At 53.2% G+C, this 14,771-nt stretch overlaps 1 protein-coding gene across 1 annotated transcript; it reads right to left on the bottom strand.

The window, feature by feature from the left end:
* Positions 1–48: 48 nt before the first annotated feature.
* Jph4 (junctophilin 4) lies at positions 49–9,956 on the bottom strand. Its single transcript, XM_021664527.2, has 6 exons — positions 9,004–9,956; positions 7,899–8,448; positions 6,405–7,176; positions 3,265–3,383; positions 2,428–2,954; positions 49–1,569 (listed from the first exon to the last, which is right to left on the bottom strand). The coding sequence occupies exons 2-6, from the start codon at positions 8,275–8,277 to the stop codon at positions 1,486–1,488; spliced, it is 1,881 nt and encodes a 626-aa protein (XP_021520202.2). The 5' UTR covers positions 8,278–8,448; positions 9,004–9,956; the 3' UTR covers positions 49–1,485.
* Between the last annotated feature and the right edge of the window lie 4,815 nt (positions 9,957–14,771).

Below are 14,771 nucleotides of genomic sequence, written 5' to 3'. Positions count from 1 at the left end.
AAGGTTGAGTTTGAAGCCATCGCACCCCGAAGGAGATGAGAGTCCCCCCCTTTTGGAACTTTTTTATTAATATATTTTTTTTTTTGTTAAATTTCTTTGTATTTTTTTTTTCCTGCAAGACTTGGTATTGGCGGCACTGTTGTATAACTTCAATCCCAAATTCCATGAAATAGAAATCAGAAGTAAAGGTTGAGAAGGGAGGAAGGAGGAAGGCAGGCCAAGGAGTAAACAGAGGTTGACTAGAAAAATAAGAAGAGAGTGTGTGTGGTGGGCATTCCTGGGCAAGGCCATTCCTTGAGGAAGGGGGTTGGCAGGCAGCTTGCCTCTGCCTCATGCAGGGAAGGAAAGTTCCCCCAGGCTCTACCGTTCCCTCTTGTAGAGCTTCCTATCCCCAGAGGAAAAGCTAGGGACATGGATCGCCAGATCTCAAACAGGGCTCTTCCCCCACCTCTCACCTGGGGTTGATGCCCACCTCTGCCCTGCCTGCAAGTGTGGGAGGCACTGGCTTCCCACACCTCACACCAGAAGATGCAATGGGTTACAGACGACTAGACTTGTGCCCTCCAGCTCTTATCTTGTGCTCCCCACGACCGCCAGAACTGAGGAGTGGGGTCCTTGCTTGCTCCAATGCCTCTAACCCTCTGCAAAAGTGTCTTCTTCAGGCCCCTTAGGAATTTCATCAAAGGCCACAAGTGAGTCCAGACCAACCAAATGAAGTTTTAGGGGGCAGAGAAGGGTAGAGCAGTGAGTGGCAGAGTCGGAGAGGGGAGGGCTCGGTGCACCAGATAGTTGCTGCTTTTCACACTGCTCTTGGCACGACATGCCATCCTTGGGGGTTGGAGGAGGGGACTGGCTGAGGAGGAAAGGAGACGGGGCATCCAGGGAGTTTTCTGTTGTTCACTCCCCCTTTCTCCCTCGGGGAAGGATCAAATTGGGCAAGAACTTAGTTGGGTTCTGAGGTAAGAGTGGAGGTGAGTCTTCCCACATCTTTCTGTTTGGGCCAGTAAGCCCCAACTGGCTTAGCCAGGGCCTTATCTGGCATTCGGTCACCTCTTACTCATTTTCTTTCTCCCCTCCACTCAGATTCCAGGAGACTCCTCAGGGTACCAAACCCCCACCCTTGGTGAAGTTTTGATTTAAAGAAAAGGCTGGGGAGGGCATGGGGCAGGGAGAGCAATGGTCTGACCTAGATTTGTGTATCTCAGAGAAGAGAGCATCTCTGAGAGAGAACAGCCCTTCATATGTAAACAATCTAGAGAGTAAAGGGGTTGGGGCAGGGAAGAAAACAAGGAAGACGGGAGACAGGTCCAGAATAAATGAGACCATCTCAAAGAGGAGAGGGAAGGGAGAAAGAAGCAAGAGACAAAAAGAAAGGTCACAGAGGAAAGGAGAGAGGAAAAAACACAACTGGGAGGAGGAAAAGAGAAGGCAGGTCAAAGTGGGTAGAGAGGCAGGCAACCAAAGCCAGGAGGCCAGGATGTCGCCTCAGGTGAGGAGCTGGGAGAACAGGAACGCCAGGCTGAGGTCCAGCAAGGCCACGGCTCCCACCACCAGGGGGTTGGCAGCTCCCTAAAGAGACAGAGGATGAAGTGGATTCAGTCCTTTTAGCACAGTACAGGTCCCCACAGCCCTGGCTTTATTGGCAAAGCTGAAGGGTCCCAGAGACCTCCCCAAACAGGGAAGAGCAGAAGAGCCACCCCCCTCATTTCAAACAGTGAAGGACTTCCCTTCTCCTGCTGCCTCCACCCACCCGCCACCACCACCACGGCTCTTCCCCATCCTCAGCATATCATGTGGGCAAGGCAGAAGGTGGCTGGCCTTAGTAGCAGACATTGGCAGCAGCCGCCAGTGCTGCAGTCAGGCAGAGGGAGGAAGGGGTGAGGGTGGATGTGGTTGCTAGGAGATGGGAGAAGGCCTGGAATCCAATCAGAACAGAGGGTTCTGGAGAGCCTCTCCCGATTTTCTGTCTGCCCCCCCACTTTCCTTCTTCCCTGGAGAAGGAGGGAGAGTGAGGGTTGGGAGGGACATTTTTTTTTTTTCCTATTTCTGGGCACCAAAGAGAGAAAGTATGGAGGTGGGGGTGGGGGTGGCGCAGGAAACTGGGGCTGGAAATGATATGGAAGGAGAACAGGAAAAAGTGCTCTGATCCTATCATTAATTATTATTATTAGTTTACAGCTAAGGGTAGGTTACTTAAGTTCTCAAGGTCTGTCCCCCAGCTGTCCACTGGGAGGGCTGGGTTTCAAGGTCTCCAAGGTTCCTTTGAACTATAAAGTTATTGTTTGTATGTAGTGGGATATGGTCCAAGACTAGCCAGGCAGAGAGGAAGCTGAGTGGAAAGAGAAGCTCCTTGGGGGATTACACTGAAGTCTGGAGGGGTGGGAGCCGGGCTTTGAAGAAGGCACACGGGGGGGGGGGGGGGCTCACCGGCTGGGCAGGCCTCTCGGTGGCAGCAGGCTCCTCAAAATCTTCTGTCAGGCAACCAGCATCAGGACCCCTTGAAGACAGGCCCCTCAAAACTGGCGTGGTGACAGGCTCAGATGCTGGGGCCACCCTCAGCTGGGGCAAGGGTTCCTCATCTTCCCCTTCCTCCTCTCGAAGACTTCCGGAACTGTCACTGCAGCCTCCGAGAAGTGGGGAACCGTCTCTGGGTTCGGGACCCTGCATGCCAGCCTCATCCTCAGCCTCATAGCCAGCTAGTTCCTCTGCCTGCTCACCAGGACCCCCCCACTCCTCGGGCCAAGCTTTAGAGCTGGAGAAGGGACCCCAGGTCCCTCCAGGAGGCAGTGGGCTCCGGCCGGCAGGGGCTCGCCAAGGTTGGTGGGAGGAGGCAGGGCTGCTGGGCAGTTCCGGAGAGCCCTCCGAGGGGGTCAGTCCATTCTCGTATACCCCGGGGCTGTCTTCATCCAAAGGCTCTGTGTCAGAACCTCCTGAATCTTGTCTGGGTCTGCGGCCTGGGTGGAACAACTAGGAATCAGTGGGGTTTAACTGGCCAGGCGCTGGAGCGGCTGTAGCTTTACCCCTCCATTAGCTCTTTCCAGGGGTCTGGTTACCTCCAGGCCCACAGCTTGTCATCACCAGACCTCAAACCTCCCATTATCCTGCCTCACACATTGTTGGTTCCACCTCCAAGACACCCTCCATCCCTTCGGTTTTCTTCCACTCCCCCCCCACTGCAAGATCTCCAGGTCCTCCCCCCCACCCCATGAGCCTCTCCAGCTCCCCTACATAACTCCTCCCTCCCACAGGGTGCCCACACCTCACCTGGGGCCTCTAACATGGGCTGTAGGTCCTGGGCTATCAGCTTGGCCATCCGTGCTGCCTCCACAGCCTTCTCAGCGACGCTGCTGGCTGCCACTGCTTTTAGGAGGGCGTCTGCTGCCCTGTTGGGTCCCAGGGACAGGGACTTGGCTGACCTTTCCCCACGTCAGTGTATTCATGCTCCGATGCTCCAGCCCCTTGCCCGGTCCCCACCACATCACATTCGCCTGGTTGGCGCTACCTCATCCCTCATCTGTCTGCACAGAGCCAGCTGCTGTTGTTCTTCAGCGGGCCAGGGCAGCTCTCCAGTCTGGTTTCCTCACCTAGGCCCGGGCTGCAGTCATCACACCCCCGTCTCCTCTCACACCCTTCTACCCTTACTGCCCGTAGTAACACTTCCTTCTCCCAGTTGCAGCTCCCTTCCCAACTCCGTTTATCCAGTGATGTCCTGCTCCTGTTTAAGGAGCCTTTGCTTTCTTGGCAACTCCTTGGCAGTCCTTTTGCTGCCTGCTCTGCAGTTCAGTTACCTCTTACCACCCCCTCCTGACCCCTGGTGGCAAACATCTCTCTGGGATTTAAGGCACTCCTTATCCTGCTCTAATAGCAGCCTGCTCCCCATCTGTTCAAGCAACCCTTCCTTTCGTCTCACCCACTTTACACTGCAAGCCCTCTTTATTTAATCCTACTTAGACCAGTCCAGATTCAGAAGAAGTTTTCATCTTGCTCTTGTTTGGCTTCTTCTGTTATCACATCACTCCCCTCTGTTCCTGGCACTGCCTCCCCCTCCCCTACTCCAACGCATCTCTGAGATCTAGAACTCTCTCTCTCTCTCCCTCTCATGTAGACCAGATTGGCCTCAAACTCAACATGTGGCCACGGCTTCTTTTTGACTCTACACCCCAAGTGTTGGGATTAAGGCATGAGCTTGGAGCCGGAGTGGAGTAAGAAAGGGTCTCTCTCTCTCTCAACAAACAAACCCCCTTTTTCCCTGCCATGTTTTCTCGTCTTTGCAGTCCCTCCTGTGCAGATTCTTACCCTGCCTTCTGTGCCCCGCTTGCTTTCCTAGCCTGCTCCTTACGTTCAGCTCATTTTAAAGCACTGTCAGTCCTTGCTCCATTACTGTTTCTCAGTTCCCTTTCTAGATGCTTCCTCGATTCTTCCTTCCATTCCACCCTCTGCTGTTAGGTGCATTCGAATCATCCAGGTGCTTTTGTAGTGCAGACTGAAGTAAGGCACAAAGGAGCAGAAATGACCAGAAGTACTTGCTTCGGGTCTGACTTGCTTAAGACTCCTGACTCCTTTTGTTCATGGGCCTCTTTAAAATCCACCTAAGAAGGGCAGTATGTATCTAGTGGTTGGTGATGTCCACTATAATTTTTGGTGAACTTCCTATTCTGACCTTGGGCATGTGGCCCGCCTCTTTTCTTCAAAGCTGGTGGGTTAAGGACTTCAGAACCTACTTGGAGAACATCAGATAACCCTGTTGTATTCATAACATTTGTGACTAACCCAGTCTTGGAACTGAGCTGCGCTCTGAACAGCTCTGAGACTCGCTCTTGGGTTGCACTCAGTTCTGTTTGTTGATGGACACAAAAACCTGTGGCTTTAGACATGGAAGGTGTGGATTATCGCGTTTAGACAGTAGACTTAGTCTGTGCTCAGGCATCAGGCCAGATTCAAGCTACCTGTCAGATGTACCTGCTGTGGAGGCCCTGTTGTTTCCATGGCAGCCAGCAGCCAATCAGGGTTGCCAGGCCTGTTGCTGGGGAGACCAGCCAGCCTCTTCCCACTGCCTGATCTTCTAGTTAGTGAGATCAGCTTTTTTTCCTGTACATGCCTCCACCCTATATAGCCCAAAATGTTCCACAGTGTTCTGACATCCCTCTGCCCTGGCTTAGGGCCCTAGATTCTAGGACCCATATACCCAGACACACATACAGATAGATGCACATTTTTCTGGCCCAGTCGTCTGCTCAGGATTTGATGTGTTCATACTTAATCATATCCACACATGAGCACATAAACAACAACTTGCCCACTACACAAGTTCACTGATTCATATTTGGGCATATCCGATGCCTTCATCCTCATTAAAGAAAGCAATACATAAACACTCAAATGTGTGCAAACTGCATAAAGCAAGGGTCTCTTGAGTCTCCTTCCAAATAAATTTTGGTTATTTTTAGGTCTCTGCTATCTCATTCATAGAACCATTAAGCACTTAGAATGTGGCTGCTCGCTATCAGAAATGTGCTATAAGTAAACACTACAGACCACACTCTAAAGAATCCAGAAGGAATATAAATTATATTATTGGTTGAAAGGATAAAATTTTGGAAATATGGCCTGAATGCAAACATATTATTAAAATTCATTTTACTTGTTTCTTTAATCCCCACCCAAAACCACAGATGGGGTTTCTTTGTGTATCCCTGGCTGACCTGAAACTCGCCCTGAAGACCAGGCTGGCCTCAAACTCAAGAGACCTGCTTGCCTCTGCCTCCTGAGTGCTGGGATTAAAGTCGTGGGCCTGCACACCTAGCTTATGTTATATTCTGTCTGGACATGACTGCTTTTGGTAACAAGACTCTCATGCATGGAAATGTAATCTGGTTTCCTGAAAGAAAAATCATCTTTAGGGATAAAACTCCTCCCTTCAAACCTGAGTGAAAAGAGCCAGAGAAGGCAGGGCTAGTAGGGAAGAGATCTCCCATGTTAAAACTAGGCCTCCTCAAGGACCAATGCTGAAATAAAGTCAGGGTGGGAACTAGTGAGGAAGGGACTGCAGAGTTTTGTCCAGGATGGATGATCCCAGCCTGAGGCCTAAAGTCTGGACGTGTTGAGCAAGAAGCCCAGGGAAACCAAGAGTTTGGAGGCCAGTATTCGCTGCGCCAGGGACACACCATGGGTTCTACCGATGCACATCTCCACACAATGCAGGCTTGCTACCCAGCCACCCACCGTGACGCCCACATCCACCTACAGCCTCAGTTCTAAACACTCCAAATCTTAAGGCTACAACTGCCTGGTGCTCGCGCTTCCCCAGCAGGCTGTCAGCCTTGGCTCTCGGCTCTCTCTCAAGTACAGGACCCAGAGGGACCTCTCCTCGCAACCCAACTTTGGTCTATGCACCAGATGCCCACCTGGCAGCAGCGACTTCCTGGCGCTGGCGGGCAACGCTCACAGCTCGGCGGGCACCTTCGACAGCCCTGTCCACCTTCTCCTTGACTTTGCCCCGCCTAAGGGCCAGAGGCAGGAGGCTGCGCACGCGTCCCCCGTGCACAAGCCGGTTGCGCTTGTACTTGCCCTCCTCACGGGAGCCATCGGGACGGGTGGTGCGCCCGTATCCGTGCCGTCGGTTGCCCAGCCACTCGCCTTCGTAACGCAGCCCGTTGGATCGCTGGCTCACTCCGTAGCCACTGCGCCGATCCGCATGCCACTCTCCGGCGTACACCTCAGTGGCGGAGCCCTCGATGAGGGCGGGTGGCGCTGGGATAGGGGGCCCGCTGGCTTCGGAGCCTGGGGGTCCTGTACTGCCCACTTCGCTGCTCACCTCGCTGCGTAGAGATCCCCTCTTGCTGCCCAGGGAGCTGCGGCGCCCCCCAGCCCGAAGCCCGCTGAGCAGCAGTGAGCGGCGGAAGAACCCACCTGCCGCTGGGGTGCGCTTACGAGAGGACGCCCCATCGGCGTCCCCCGGCCCTGCCAGCACGAAGCCGCCCCGGGAGCCGGAGGCTGGGCTGCCTCCTTCATCTCCTGGTAGGGGTAGGGGCGGAGGCGGCGTCGGGGGGTCGCTGTGGCCGGAGTCCAAGGAGGTGCGGCGGGGTGAGCGCAGCAGCGCCGCCTGGTGGTAGGGTACACTCTGGCGCACCCCGAAGCCGTGGCGTTTCCCGGCCTGCCACTGGCCTTGGTAGGTGCCTGTGGACGTAGAGGAGTGAGAGAGTCAGAGTGTTTTCCTGGGCTCCCACACCCAGTGATCCGTGGCCCCAAACCCCCTGGAAGCCCAAGCGACAGGTGAGAGCAGTGAGTGTGGAGGTCTGGGGAGGGACAGGCTTCGTTGGAAGGTGGGGAAGACAGGTAGGTAGCATAAAATGTGTGGCTTTTGGCCGTGGCAGGGAAACAGGCAGGCTGGAGTAGACGAAGGACAAGTGGCCTGGAGGCTGTGATGCGCAAGCTGACAGGTGGTAGTGTGTTAAAAATAAAATAAAATAATAACAGCAATAATAAAAGATGCTCGTGACAGGCAAACAGGTCTGCTGGCTAGAAGCCGACTGGAAGATTGTCTGTTAAGTGGAGAGGGCTCAGGCAGGTGAAAAGAGCAGGTGGGAGGGGCAGGCAGATCTGGGTAAGGAAGCAGCAGGCAGAAGACTGTCAAATGAGGAAGTTATGAGCCTGGTGGTGGTGGGAGAGGCAGGAAGATGGGGGCTGGGGTCCTGGGCGGGGGGATGGTGTGAGGGACGGACGGGAACGCGGCACACAGAAGGCTGGCGCGCCACACGCATATGGCTGGGGAAGGAGGATGGAGGGTGGAGGATGGGAACGGCAGGGCGTGGAAGGCAGGAGGCCAGGGAAGCACGGGCGCCGCAGGCCGTCGGGCGGCGCGCGCGGACGGGCAGGCAGTAGTGGGCCGGGCCCCGCACCTCCGTCGGAGTAGGTCTCGGTGCCGTAGCCGTCCTGGAAGCCGTCCTTCCAGAGCCCGGCGTAGCGCAGGCCGGACACGCTCTCCCACACGCCGCTGCGCCCCTTCAGCCCGCCCAGCCACTCGCCGCGGTAGGTCCAGCGGCTCTTGCGCTCCACGCCCAGCCCTTCGCGCTTGCCCTGCTGCCAGTGGCCCTGGTAGCTGTGTCCGCCGGGCCCCGTGAAGACACCCAGCGACTCGAAGCCGTGCGCCCAGCAGCCGCTGTACTCTCCCTGGGCGCCGGGCCCGGTGCACACGCCGTAGCCATGTGCCCGCCCCGCCTCCCAGCCCCCCACGTAGCAGCCCCCGTCGTCAAAGTCGAACTTGCCCCCGGGGGACATGCATGTAGTTGGCGCGGCCTCAGCCCCCCGGCGGCTCAGCGCATCCTGGGGCTGGAGAGCCTGCTGGGGGCCTGGGGGCCGGGCGAGGCCTGGGGGCGGGGGCAGTTAGACCGGGGCTGGGCGGAGGGGCCCCAGCGCGGGCAGGCAGGGCCGGACCCTCATCCTGAGTGGCTGCGGAGAGAGAGGGGTGCAAGTGGAGAGCGAGGCAAGTGGAGAGCGAGGTCCCCTTCTTTGCCTTGCCGCTCCCCTACCGGTAGCTCTAGGGCATCAGCACCGCCCTCCAGCCCTCATCCCCTCCCCCTCCCCCCCAGGCAGCATCTTTCGGCAGCTCCCAAGCAGCGAGGGCAAGGGGGCTTTCCCATCCCTCCCAACTTGTAGAGGGCGCCTCCCGGGACTTAGGGTCCCAGCCCCGATTCCGAGTCCTACTTCTCTAATCTAGAACCCCCGAGTGTGGGGTACGGATGGCAGTTGGTGTGGTGGGGAGCTGGGAGGGGCCTGGGCAGGGTCTTCAGACACCTGCTTTGCTGGCTATTTGGATCCCCCTGTCTGCCTTGATTCTTTGGCTTCGTTAGCAAACCCGGGTGCGGGGGGAGGCGGGAGGTAAAAAGGTGCTGGGAGGACCCGGACCCAGGTGGGCCGATGGTAAAATGGGGATGTAGGGGGTAGGGGTGGGGGATGAGGGTAGGGATGGGCAGATTGGCGAAAGGGAGGGGACAGGTTACTCACCATGTGGGCTGGGGCTCAGGCCGCCTCCCGGACGCCGTCTTCATGGCAGGGTCCCTCCACTCACACCTCACCCGGACAAGCCAAGCCCCCTTCCCTTCCGGAGAGACCGCTACAGCCCAGAGAAGGCGGTGGGGGAAGTATGGCAGAGTCCCCTCTCTTCCTCGGCTGAAGGTGCAGGCTAGTGTGGGGGGTGAGGTAGTGGCAGGGTGGAGGGGGATGAGAATAAGTGGAGGGGGGAAAAATCTGCCTAGAACTGAGACAGCGAAGAGGAGCTGGGAGCTGGATGGGAGAGAGGAGGGGGCTATGAAGAGGGGGTGTTTTATTTTTTTTTTTCCTTCTTATGGCTGGGAGAGGAAAAAAAAATCAAAATTCCAATTCCATCCCAGCACAAATCAATGTTTGCTCCAAACCCGGCATCAAGGGGGAGGCTGGGCCAGGCAGATTTAAAGGGACAGAGAGGAGCCGGGAGAAGAGCAGAGGGTGGGGAGAAGAGTCAGTGGCAATGGGGGGGTGTGTGTGAGAGGACGCCCTGGCATAAAAAAATGGGGGCTCGCTACCCCTGAGGTGAGGAGGAAGGTGGTGGAGAGGAGAATGGGAGACTTAGAGACCCCCACAGTGGAAAGAAACCCTGGCATGCAGGCAGGGAGTGGAGTGAGGGGGAGGGGAGGGGAGAGGAGCTAGAGGGAGGAGTCTGAGCTTAAGATGGGGAGGCAGGGGGAGGCCAGAGCCAGGCGGGGGAGGAGAGATGCTGGGGAGACCGGGAGGGCGGAGGAAATACAAAGAATGAGGTGCAGGGGTGAGAGCTAAGGTGGGGGGAGATACACCTGGCGTGGGAGCCGGCGGGGGAGACCCATTCCGGCGCTGATGGGGGATGGCTATTGAGAGAAGCAGGGGAGGACGAAAGGAGGGGCACAGAAACAGATAGGGAGCCAAAGAGAGAGAGAGAGATGAGAGGGAGAACGCACGCTCTGCAGAGAAAGGGCAGGCGTGGGAATACAAATCCAGGCAGGAAGAGCCCAGACTGAGACAGGAGGTCCGGAAGTGGAGTTTATGGGGACCCTGGGGAGAGGGATGAACCTGCCAGCTGCTTGGCCCCAGGCCAGGAAGCGTTTGAGCTTGTATACCTCTGTCCAGTCAGCTCAAACTCCTCCCACCCTCTCACAGTTTGAGAGGTAGCTTGAAGTGGGAGCCCTGTGAGGGGGCACCGCTAAGATAATGTGCACTCTCCATTGCCTTCACCAACTGCTTCTCTCTGGTCTCCCTGAAGGGAATGTCAATATTTTAATAGGGGGATAGAGCATGCTGGGGTTCTGGAGTTTTCTGTTTTGCAACACAGAAGCTAAGACACATAGGTTTGCCTGAGCAGGCCCTCGCTGTGGCCCTGTCAGCTCATCCCCCTCTTTCCCTGCCCACTCACCGGAGTGACAGAGCTACACCACACTGGTACTGACAGTATTCAGGCAAAAGTTGTTTTCTGTTCCCCCCTCCTCAGCTTTCTCAGGCTGCTTCTAGTTCTGTGTCTGCCCCTAAGCGTTTAAGGGAAGACGGCCACAGTGTGAGCGGCCAAGTGTACTCAATCACTTTTATTTTTCTCGTAGGACCCGGTCCCTGCGGCCCACCCCTCAGCCCCATACCTGATTTCAAGAAAAACACTAGATCAGATTTTTGTTTTCCTTGATGCTGGGAGTTGAATTCTGGGTGTTGGATAAAGCAAATGCTCTACCGCTGGACTCTAGCTAGCGTGGAATCATTTGAGCCCTTCAGTTTCTCCCAGGTACTTTGGTAAAATAAAGAGTATGAAGAACGGAATAAACACACACACACACACACACACACCACACCACAGAATACAAACTTGTTGTAGGTGTGTGTGAGAGAGATCAGCTTCTTCAGAAGTTACTGCCTTCTGTGTAGAGGCCGCTCTTGTCTCCGCTCTGTCCTCGAGGCCAGTCGGCCAGAACCTGCAGTGGATTCTCCTGCTTCTACCTCATCTTCCCTTAGGAGTGCCGGGCATATAAATGTGGGCCCGTGCCTCTCACTTTTTACCTTGGTTACAAGGATTGAATTCAGGTTGTAGGCTTGTGTGACAGGCTTCTGAACCGTGTCCCTAACTCACATGGTGACACCGTGTTTTTCTAAAAGTTTAAGCTTTCAGGGTAGGACACTTTTTTTTTGAGACAAGTCTTATTATGTAGCCCAGGTTTATAGCATTCCCACTTCCTGAGTGCTGGGATTATAGGCAACGCCCCAATACTCCGTAGTAGGAACATGCATTTGAAGCACTTTTGGATTTAAAACATGGCGGCTGTCAGGTGGTGGAGTACGTAGCCCAGAGGCAGAACATGTGCCTAGCGTGTGCAAGGGCCTGAGTTCAAGCCCCAACACCAAAATCAAAGAATGAAAAAACCCACCCAGGTCCTTTTGGGGTCCATTTTATGCAGGATAGTTGGTGGAGAGCGTATTCGTTTATTCATTTCTCATTAAACGTCTGCACGTTCCCGAGCGCCAGGAGGCCTGTGTGCAGGAGGTGGGGATCCAGTGCAGTGCACTGCAGGCTTTCTCCATCACTGCAGGAGACGACTAGCAGGCCTGTCCAGTCTGTGAGGGCCACGGCAGGTTCTGAGGGTGGGGAGAGCACGCAGGGATGGAACCTAATTAAGGCTGTCTCCCCCAAGAAAAAGGAATTTAAGAGTGACCCACAAGGGGGTTCTGGGGCAGGCACAGTTGTACTGCTCACCCTGGTTGCTCTTTCTCCACAGTGTCTTCCTCCTAGGGTCCCCCCCTTCCCCAAGAAAAGGGGGAAACAAGAGAACTCCCGTCTCTGTCTCTCATACACAAACACACACACACTAAAGACCTGTGCCCTACTTTTAATTTTTAATTTAAATTTATTTTTATAAATTATTATTTTATATGTGGTGGAAGGGCGTTTTGCTTGACTGTATGTCTGTGTACCATGTGCTCATGGAGTCCAGAAGAGGGCCCTGGAATGGATTCCCTGGCACTGGACTTACAGACAGTTGTGAGACATTACGTGCGTGCTAGGGATCAAACCCACATTCTCTGGAGGAGCAGCCAGTGCTTTTAACTGCTGCGCCATCTCTCTGCCCCCGTCTGTCATCTGTCTGTTTACTTTTTACAGTGTTAGTGACCAAATCCATGATCTTACCCAAGAGGTTTTCTTGCTTCCCCTCACCTCTTCTTCCCTTGCCTTCTTTTCCCTCCTCTCCCTCCTCCCCACCCTTGTGAAGCAGGGCCCCACTCTGCAGCCCAAATTGGCCTCAAATTTGCAAATTCATCCTTCTGCTTAGGCTCTCAAATGCTGAGCTTACAAACATATTCCTTCCTATCTTGTTTTTGTTCTTTATATTTTTGTTTTTGCCCGGGTTTTCTTGCTTTGGCTTCTTTGGACTCCACCTGTTCCCTTTCCTGATGGAGAGAGCAGAAGCTGGGAACAATGCCTGTTGACAGGGTAACCAAAACCTATTCTGAGGCGTAAATTAAGGTCCGGTATCTGGTGAAATCTTAAGAAAATCTTGGGAGGTATACTCTGGAATCTATGGGACACACAATCCCAGCTCCCCACCCCATATTTCTGTGAGGGAGCTAGCCTTCTGGCCTGTCCCTAATGGTCATTACAGTCATCTCTTTCAGAATAAGGACACTTGTTATTTTTATTTATTTATTTATTTTTCAGAGAGTGAATTGGCTTGTTTTGTCACAACTTACAAATGTAAAAGTGTCATGGAGAAAGGAACTGGTGTTAGCTGGAGCCAGGTTCTGTGCTTGGCACGCTGTCTGCATTTGCTCAGCCGGTCCTCACACCAGCTGTAACTGAGCAGTCTGGGCTGGGAGCCAAAACTGGGCTCCCTAAACGGACAAAGCTGAGCACATTACCTGATGTTTCTGAGCTGCAGCTGGCCTGTCTCTAAAATGGGAATATCACAGCTTAGCGAGGGCTGAAATGACTGTATGTGAACAGTAGGTATGATAATGTATGGGGATAAACCACTTAGGGTAGGACCCTCCCGGAGCATTTTCAGGGCCCAGCAAATGGTGCTTTGAAAAATAACCTGGCATTACTTCACTTTTGTAATCTAGAAGTTATTTAATGTGCTAACCTGTAACAGACCTCAGAACTTCATAGACATCAGATTCCCGAGTAGGTATGTGTGTTCTCATTGCTAAAATGAAGTCCTGACACAAGCGACTTAATGGAGCGAGGGCTTCTTTTGCCTCACAGTCGGAGGGTGCAAACCGCTCACGGTGGGGAAGGCACGGCAGCAGGATCACGGGGAGGCTGATAGCCTCTCTCTGGGATTAGCTGGGAAGCAGAGGAACCTGACTGAAGCTGCTCAGGGCACGTCCTCCCTTTGTTCACTCTAAGGTACAAGCCTATGGAGCTGCTGCCACCTACATGCAGAGTGGGTCTCTCAGTGTCACTTACCCTTCTCTGGAAGAACCCTCATGGATACACCCAGAGGTGTGTTTCCATGGTGATGCTAAATCCTGTCACGTGGGCAAAATTATCCATGCTTTTAACAAGTACATTTGAGGAAAGTAAGACAGGCATTGCAGAATTATGAAAATCAAGCACAATATCAATAAGAAAATAATTCCTGTAGCCTCCTGTATAATAAACACCATGATGTATTCTCTTTTGAGATTTTCCTTACTTTTATTTTATGTGTATGTTTGCTGAATGAGTCTGTGCACCAGATGCATGCAGCACCCAAGATGACCAGGAGAGGGCGTTGTATACCTTGGAACAGGACAGAGGGTTGGGTGCTGGGAATTAAACCCAGATCTTCTGTAAGAGCAGCCAGTGCTCTTAACTGCTAAGCCATCTCTTTAAACCTGTTTAGTGTGTTCTCATATAATACCCTTTCTGTAGATTTTTATTTAACAGTTTGGTAAGTGTTATTCTTGAGCTTGTACCATATTTGCTCGCTGGCTTTACAGTATAAACACGTTTTTCTATAATTAAAATATTCAGAATGCCTGCACAATCTTTGGTTGTCTGGGTGCACTAAAGCTTGCTGAGCTGTCTTAGCAGAGCATTTAAAAAACCCATTTGCATGTTTGTTTCGTGTGTGTGTGTGTGTGTGTGTGTGTGTGTGTGTGGTTTTTCAAGAAAGGGTCATATAGTGTTGCCCTGGCTGCCTTGGAGCTTACTATGTAGACCAGGCTACCACAGATTCTCAGAGATCTGCTTAGCTCTGCCTCCCGAGTGCTAGGATCAAAGTTCTATGCCACCATTTCTGGCTATATGCTAATTTTTAAGAGCAGAACTGTGTGTGAGCTGGGTGTGGTGACACACACCTTCAATCCCAGTGTTCTGGAGGTAGAGACAGGTGGATCTTGTGAGTTCAAGGACAACCTGGTCTGCATAGTAAGTTCTAGGACTACATAGAGGGACTCTCTCAAAAACAACAACAAAACCTCAAAACACCACCAGCAGCAACAAAACAAACAAACACAAAGACCTAAAGTTAATGTTTTCATTGAAAGTTTTCTATTTCTGACATTTGAAAGAACAGTTTGCTATGGAAATTTTAAAAACTAATTTACTTCTCGTTGTGTGTATGTGAGTGAATGGGTCATGACCATGTGAAGGTTAGAGGAAAACTGTGGAGTTAATTTTTGTCTGTCCACTGCAGGTTTGGGGCTCCAGTTGTTAGGCTTGTCTGGCAAACATTTTTACCTGTGTCACAGGTCCTAACACACACCAGGGGAGACAAAATGAATGAAAGAACTTCCACGTACCT

Source organism: Meriones unguiculatus, chromosome 9, assembly GCF_030254825.1.
Source record: "Meriones unguiculatus strain TT.TT164.6M chromosome 9, Bangor_MerUng_6.1, whole genome shotgun sequence".
NCBI lineage: Eukaryota > Metazoa > Chordata > Mammalia > Rodentia > Muridae > Meriones > Meriones unguiculatus.
Note: the sequence above shows the minus strand (reverse complement) of the source record. Positions and strands in the feature narration are given on the sequence as shown.

Coding starts and splice junctions, on each gene's coding strand:
- Jph4 (XM_021664527.2), bottom strand. CDS start 8,277: ATGTCCCCCGGGGGCAAGTTCGACTTTGACGACGGGGGCTGCTACGTG. Junction 2,955..3,264: donor GCCCATGTTAGAGGCCCCAG/GTGAGGTGTGGG, acceptor TGTTCCACCCAG/GCCGCAGACCCAGACAAGAT. Junction 1,570..2,427: donor CCGAGAGGCCTGCCCAGCCG/GTGAGCCCCCCC, acceptor CTGTCTCTTTAG/GGAGCTGCCAACCCCCTGGT.